Source organism: Spinacia oleracea, chromosome 6 (assembly GCF_020520425.1).
Source record: "Spinacia oleracea cultivar Varoflay chromosome 6, BTI_SOV_V1, whole genome shotgun sequence".
Taxonomy (NCBI): domain Eukaryota; kingdom Viridiplantae; phylum Streptophyta; class Magnoliopsida; order Caryophyllales; family Amaranthaceae; genus Spinacia; species Spinacia oleracea.
Window position 1 is genome coordinate 36,404,646 of NC_079492.1, and position 8,150 is coordinate 36,412,795.

Genomic DNA, 8,150 nt, shown 5'->3' on the forward strand with positions numbered 1-8,150 from the left:
CTAGAGTTGGGATGGAACAGGCTTGCCCACAGCCTGACCGTGGCAAAAATGGCCACGCCACAGCCAGGCCGTGGACCAGTCTTCCTAGCCGTGGAAAATTAAGTCAGCCGCAACAAAATTATGGTGAGCCAAGCCCAGTCACTTCCAGACCGTGGCCCACCATGCATGCCTCCATTGACTTGCTTTCCTCTCCATCCCCAAGTCCAACACATAAAGCCCAACTGGAAATAATAAATCCGGCATCCCCATCCTCTAGGAAAGACCCCTCTCCTAGACCAACCAATCAAGCCCAACTGGACATTATTCCAACGTCCCCACACTCTAGGATAGACCCCTCTCCTAGCCCAACCAATTCGGTCCAGCTGGCAATCAAACCAGCGCCCCCACCCCTTTTGCAGTCCTCCAATTCGGCCCATGTGCCTACCACGGCCCACTTGCCTCCAATCCCTATTGACCCATTGTTGTTATCACCTCAAATCCATAATTTACCTTCCCAAGCACCTCCTTCGAGTGGTATTTTCACGGCTCCGTCTACAAGCAATGTTCATGAAATGAGAACACGTGCTAAAGACGGCATTTATAAACCAAAATCAATATTAAATCACAGTACAGTTGAAAAAGAGAAGGCACCGACATGTTTTGCTAAAGCAAATAAAATTCCAAAATGGCGTGAAGCCATGGCGGAAGAGATTAATGCCATGCTTGTCAACAAAATATGGGACTTAGTACCATTTGATGCATCAAAGAACTTGGTTGGTACGAAATGGATTTATACGATAAAAACCGACGAAGATGGTCATGTGATTAGGCCTAAGGCTCGTCTGGTTGGTCATGGGTTCGGACAGCAAGAAGGTATAGATTATTCTGAGACCTTTAGCCCTGTTGTTAAATCAACAACTATTCGGTTGGTTCTGTCTTTAGCTCTTTCCTCACATTGGGTCATTCGTCAATTAGACGTTAAAAATGCATTCTTACATGGTGATTTAATTGAGGAGGTATACATGAAACAACCTGCAGGTTTTATTCATCCTGATTTTCCTAACCATATTTGTCGTCTTAGGAAAGCAATCTATGGTTTGAAACAGGCTCCTAGAGCTTGGTATCTTCGCTTCAGCAGTTTCTTGTTACAACAGGGCTTCTTTTGTTGTCAATCAGGTAATTCTATGTTCATTTTTCGTCGTGACAAATTCATTGTTTATCTTCTTTATGTCGACGATATCATTGTCACGGGCAACTCGGCTCCTTTGATCACCAAGTTCATATCTCTTTTGTCTACCGAGTTTGCTATGAAAGATCTAGGTGATCTGCACTACTTCCTAGGAGTGCAGGCGATACGTACTTCCAAAGGTTTATTTTTGTGTCAGAAAAAGTATGTCCATGATTTACTTCTGAAATTCCATTTGCACACTGCTAAACCTGTGCGTACTCCTCTTCCTAGTTGTACCACCCTTTCTATTAACGATGGTGATTTATTATCCGATCCTACTGAGTATCGCAGTATGGTTGGGGCTTTACAGTACTTGACTATGACAAGACCTGATATTACATATGTTGTGCATTTAGTTTCCCAATTTATGCATGCCCCCCGCACATCTCACTTGTTGGTGGTTAAGCGTATATACAGGTACTTGCAGGGTACTGCAGACTACGGTCTATGGCTTCGCCCCGCCCCAGACATGTCAATCATGATTGCCTACTCGGATGCGGATTGGGCAGGTTGTCCTGATAGTTGTCGTTCCACCACAGGTTATGCAATTTTTCTTGGTGGCAACCTAATTTCCTGGCGCTCGAAGAAGCAACCCACCGTCTCCAAATCGTCCACGGAAGCAGAGTACCGCGCTGTTGCGTACACGGTACAGGATACTCTCTGGATTCGTTCCTTGTTAGCTGAGTTGGGGATCGTCATCCGCGCACCCGTCAAGCTCTTTTGTGATAATGTTTCTGCATCCTATCTTGCGGTCAATCCGGTTCAGCATGATCGTAGCAAACATATCAAAATAGATTATCATTTTGTTCGGGAGCGTGTTGCTCATGGTGATTTAGTTGTTCGTTATGTCCCTACTGAGTTACAATTCGCTGACATTTTTACGAAAGGTTTGTCTGGTCAGCGTTTTGAGTTTTTAAGGTCCAATCTGCACGTGGTTCCCCCTGCACAGATTGAGGGGGTGTAATAGAGGATACTAAGGGTATACTCGTAATTGTACTATTGTACCATATTATTATATATATGAGTCCCAGGCACCCATAATAGAGTAAGCCGTATCATTATATTCACACTTACCATAAATTCTCTTCCAAACATTTTCAATTAGCATTTTGAAAAGATGAAACCTCTAATTCACCTCATACAATACTTTTTCTCTCAAACCTCTCTTAACCAAACACCACTTTTGTCAAGAAAACAGTGAAATTCTGTCACTCGACAATAACCGAATGATAGCAATAGTTGGACGAGCTTGGGTGTTGTTTCTTAAGTGGATTAGTACGTACATTGTCTACGTTCACTTGTTCCCTTTCGTTATCGTTTGAACAATTACCAAACAACGTGACACTAATGACCATCAGCTATCCAACTTGGATTGGTTGATGTTCAGCAAAACGAGACCAATAATGAGGTGATCGAATGACACCGTTGAAATCTTGATCATAGAACAAAAACAGAAGATATATATTATAATAAGATGAAAAGCAAATTAGCATAGATCATGAGTCTCAAAGTCCTGCATTTTCATTAGAAGCTCAACAGCCTAGCTAGCTAGTTCCATAACTTTGGTGATCAGCAGGGCAAATCAAGAACCTATGTGCACAAATCACAACCAAGAAAAGCAACACCACAATGGAAAGAGTCGACAACACAAGTTTTTACCAGCAAATTAAAGTTAAACAAGTACAGGATTATAAGTCGATCACTAGTATGACCAAAAAGATTAGTCTAGCAATGGAATCAGTTAACCGGAATGAGCACCACATCCATCCTCTCCTCAATCCTGGCCTTAGGAATAGTAACCTTGAGCACTCCATTCATCATCTCTGCCTTGGTCCCTTCAACCTTGTGGTTAGGCGTCAAGCTCAAACGGTACTCATACGATTTAGGACAGCTCTTATATTCACGACACTCATCAAATTCAGGGTCCGACTTCCTCACTCCCTTCACACAAAGAGCGTGATCGTGAAAGCTGCCCTCTACATAGATCTTCACATCTTCTTTGCCTACCCCTGGCATATCCATCTTCACGTACAGAGCTTCATCGCCATGCTTCACATAGATTGACTGCTTCTCTTTATAGTTTGGCTTCTTCTGCTCACCATCAGCTTCCGATTCATCACCAGAATTGTCACTTGAATCGTCACTTGAGGTATCATATGATGGCTGCTTCTTTCTCATTTCTTCAGCAGGTGAGGACGACGGGTATGGGTATCCATACTTAGCTGAAAACAATGTAACAAGATTAAGCTCATAAAACTGATCCACTAATCCATAAACAAAGCTAATTAACTTAAGGTTATACCAAGTACTCCGTATATTTTACAATTTACTAACGATACTCTAAAGTTTCTTTTTCATTTCTAAATACCCAAATTAAAGTTCAATAAACACATGCATATAACGACTAATCAAAATTCAAAATGCTTAAGTTTGTAACTTATAAATTGATTAATGAAACCGCCGAGATCTAGTTAAGTTAACCCGTTATGCCTACTACGACAATCGATTCATCATCTCAAACCAAATTAACACAAATCATAATCAATCAATTGACAAGTTAGATGCAAAATCCTACAGATACAAACTAACAGTCACAAAGTTCTTTTTATCAACTTCAAGACACTCAGGTTGCCACTTTAATACGCTAGGAATGTATTAAAAACATCTCAAATACAAACATATAAACGTACAAAATCACAAGTGAAACAAATATTCCAAATAAACCAACCTCAAATTTTCATTTACAATAACCAAAATCCATATTAATATCCATATACTAAAGGGTTTGAGAAACGGGGTATTTACTAAAAGCCACAACACAAACAACAAAACCCAGACAAGGGAGGTCCGAAACAGATTAAACGCTTTACATTTTTGGTTAATCAAAGATACAAACCTCAAACCCTAGCAAAAATCAACACTAGATTTAAAATCAAAAGCAACTTTTCTTAACAATTACTCCCTATATTGACATAAAAGAAACGTCAGCCCGATTTGTCATCAGCATAACTCAAAGTTCCTAATGAACTTAGATTTATCACTTAAGATATTCACAAAAAGAGAGCAAGCATAAACCAATCTCAAGTAAATAACAAGCTAAAAGTACCCCCTGATTCGAAAGGGTTTAAGAAATGGGTTTTTTACCTCGTATAACCACAGTGAAAAACAACAAAATCCAGAAAATATAGGTCAGAAACAGATTAAATGCACACAATCTTCAAGAAATAATGTGACTCGTATCTCAAACCGTAATAAATATTAACCACGAACACACACTAGCTTAAGCTTCAAAACAACAAATTAAAAAAAAAATTGAAAAATGGTAATGAAATTACCTCGGAAGGCACAGGAAGGAGGGAGTCTGTCAGCATATCTGCAGTAATAGGAGAGGTGACGAAGAGAAGTTCCAACAGCAGTAGGGAGTGGTTTTGGTGGTGGTGGAAGGCTGAGAAAACCGTGGTTGAGGTTGTTACGGCGGGAAGAGACTCTTGCTACACCAGCCATCATCACACGGAAACTCATTCTCTCTCCTGTTTTTTGAAGATTGTAGTAAGAGAAAGTGATAGAACAAAGATGAAATGAATTTGAGATAAATAGAGCAGAAGATCAAACTAAACCATGGTTAAACTAAAAAACCTTTTATGAAGAAATTAACTAGAGTAAGCAGCTTGCTTACCTGCCTTTAACTGCTGTAGTACGAATTCAGCCATAATTAATGAGGTGGCGCTACAGTATTGGTTACTTTCAGCGTTTGGAGAGAGGCAGAGGGGGAGTGCAACAGTGCAGTGGCCAGTGTGCGGTGCAGGAGATGATCACAGTCCACCCTATTTTCATGCAAATCTTTTATTTTGGACGGATTCGATTTGGGTGACCGAGAATTCGGATATTCGAGGCTGTGCCAAAAATATACTCCCTTCGTCCCTTAATACTCGACATGTTTTGACTTTTTGCACTATTCATATAATTCACTTTGACCTTATTTTATTTATAGTATATGAAAATAAATGTTAGTATATAATATATTGTTGGATTCATCTTAATATATATTTTCAAAATATTAATATTTTGGCAAATTTGCCAAAAACAACTTTTTAAAATCTATTTTTTGTGAAGAACAACCTTTTAAAAATTATTTTGCAAAAACAGACCTTAAAGTAAAATTAATTTGCCAGAGACAACCTATTTGCGTTTTCAGGCGTTGACCATACATTTCCGGCTTTGACTTCCCTGATTTTACTACCCTCACCCATATTCCTTTCAATTTTTCCCCTTAAACCCAAAATCCAGCAAAAATTCCCACCAAAAAGTAAATAAAATAAATAATTCCCCCTTTTCCTTGGGTTTGTGTAATTTCTGGGTTTTTATTCCATAATGTAAATGCATCAGAAAAAAGCTGAAGTTCAAATCGGAAAAGAAAGTAATGACATCTCTTCCGATTTCAACCCAAGTCCACCATCTTTTTTAAGATCTTTAATCACCCAAAAACACCCAAATTTTGGCAATTTTAACCATTTTAATCATCAAATTATTGAGTTTCAATCAAACCCACCTCTCACTTCTTCAATAGGTCCAATTTCTGGTGTTTTGGATCCAATTTTAGTGAAGAATGGTCCCAATTTTGGGTCAACTCCATCACCTTCATCTTCGATCAACGTCAACACCTAAAAACCCCATTTTTTCACCTCCTCGTAAGAGGCCTTTGATGAACCCAACTTAATCCCTTGTTAAGTCCCCTACTTTACCTTCATCTCTTAGAAATTACCCTTTTTCTTCAACACCCACATCGGATATCAAGTATTTTACGGTGAATTTGCGTTGTGCATCATTGTTATTGGTGGTTTCAACAACGAAATCGGCTGCGTTTTTGTTAATCCCCCAATGTCGCCACCTTCGCCGCTATCGGGTTCACCTGCGCCTGCTGCTTTTGCTTGCCTTACCCTTTTTTTTTACCTCTTGGTGTTGATTTCAGTGAATTAATTGCTCAAGCAAATTTGGGGGGGAAAACCCTAACTTTCCTACATTAAAATTACACAAAATTAATGAACAACACTTACCAAATTGTTGTTGTAGAGTGTCAAAAATGATTGAATTGAGAAGCAATCTAACTTGGAAGCAACAATTTCATACAAAATGATTCAGCAGGAAGAGAGGGCAAAAAAATTGGTGGGGGAAGAAGAACAGAGAGAGAGAATTTTGGGTGTTTTTTTTTTTTTTGATTTTCGGCTCCAATTTGGTTTTAAGTGGGAAAAGGGTGCATGTAGTAAAACCGGGAAAGTCAATGCCGAATATTTATGGTCAACGCCTGAAAACATAAATAGGTTGTTTCTCGCAAATTAATTTTACTTTAAGGTTTGTTTTCGCAAAATAATTTTTAAAATGTTGTTTCTCGCAAAAAATGGGCTTTAAAAGGTTGTTTTTGGCAAATTTGCCTAATATTTTATAAGTTTATATAATACTGCCTCTGTTCTTATTTATATGATTGGGTTTTAGACACTATTCACACAAACACATTTGACTTCCTTTTGTGGTTTATACATAAGAAAAAGCATAGTCGTGTGGGGACTTATTAGATTCGTATCAGTAAATATTATTTAAAGATCAACTTTTTATAATTTTTTCCCATCCACAATTAGAGATATTAATGTTTGAAACCGTGCATTGGCAAACGTGCTTAAATAATTGTGTCATTTAAAAAAGAACGGAGGAAGTATGTAATTAAAGAAATTGGTGATCAAAGTTGTGCATTGACAAGCGTGTCCGGTCAAAACAGGTCGAGTATTAAGGGACAGAAAGATTAACCAGCTACTCTCTCTATTTGAGGTTTATATTTTTTTTGTCTTTCATCGAGCTCGAACGATGTAGCGGATTGTTGCGTGTGATGGAGTTGTAAATTTGTGCAAGGTTCAGAGATGAGTCGATGAGCAATGGTAGATGTTTGATTGTCTAAACTACGGAGTATATGATACAAGTAATTAAAGTTAGATGATGATATAGGTCGCAAATTGCGATAATATTTAGTTGTCATAATTTTATGTGTCGCAGTTTAATTGGTACATAGGCGTTATGTAGGTTATACGTCATCATAAATTTTTACTATTAATGTAATATTTTTACCATGAATATGTAAGTAAATAAGGTATTCGATATAAAGAATGAAACAAATTAGAATATTAAGATTTTTCTATTTTTTTTTGAAACATGGATAATAGTTCATATAAGTTAAATATTTTAGTTTTCAATTTAAATTATGGTCCAAAAAGATGTCATGTCATCATTGTGACATGACTTAAAAGGTCGCATGTTCAGATATTGTATCTTGGACTGATAGGACTTTTCATACGGAGTAACGTAACTTCCATCATTACATTTAGATTAGATTAGCCGTTATAATTCTCATTGGGAAACACAAAGGGAAAAAAGTGAGTGAAAATAAAGAGTCTCACATGGAAAAAACTCTTCATATTCTCCTTGTTTCATTACAACATATAAGATCAGAGAGGGCGGAAAATATCGCCCTCTTTGATGTAAATCTCGCCCTTTTAGGCTATTAGGGCGATTTTAAGGCCTGTTAGGCTCGTTGTATTAGCTTAGCAGGGCAAACAATATTTTTTGCCCTCTTTGATTTCAATCAAATAGGGCAATATTTTTCGCCCTCCTTGATTGAAATCAGAGAGGGCAACTTTTTTTCGCCCTCTTTGATCATTTCAAGGAAGGCACATTTTTTGCCCTTCTTGATAGGAATCAAGAAAGGCAACCTATTTCGCCCTCTTTGATTGAATCAAGGAAGACCTTCTTTTTGGCGCCCTCTTTGATCTAGTTTGCTTTTTTTAATTTCTATTTCTCTTTTAAATATTAGCCAATTCATCAAATAAATTAACCTACATGGGATTCGAACCCACATATTTGCGCATTTGCACAATGCTCTTCCATTTGAGCTAATAGG

General features: G+C 37.9%; 1 protein-coding gene across 1 annotated transcript; it reads right to left on the bottom strand.

Moving 5' to 3' along the window:
- Positions 1-2,647: 2,647 nt before the first annotated feature.
- On the bottom strand, positions 2,648-5,033 carry LOC110804236 (small heat shock protein, chloroplastic). Its single transcript, XM_022009793.2, has 3 exons — positions 4,884-5,033; positions 4,543-4,737; positions 2,648-3,429 (listed from the first exon to the last, which is right to left on the bottom strand). Exons 1-3 carry the CDS (start codon positions 4,915-4,917, stop codon positions 2,945-2,947), a joined length of 714 nt encoding a protein of 237 aa, XP_021865485.2. The 5' UTR covers positions 4,918-5,033; the 3' UTR covers positions 2,648-2,944.
- Positions 5,034-8,150: the final 3,117 nt, after the last annotated feature.

Bases quoted from the DNA above. Each gene is read 5' to 3' on its own strand.
- LOC110804236 (XM_022009793.2), bottom strand. From the start codon at position 4,917: ATGGCTGAATTCGTACTACAGCAGTTAAAGGCAG. The intron at 4,738-4,883 runs GTAAGCAAGCTG...TTCAAAAAACAG, and splicing joins ACTACAGCAGTTAAAGGCAG to GAGAGAGAATGAGTTTCCGT. The intron at 3,430-4,542 runs GTAATTTCATTA...CATTGTTTTCAG, and splicing joins TCCTTCCTGTGCCTTCCGAG to CTAAGTATGGATACCCATAC.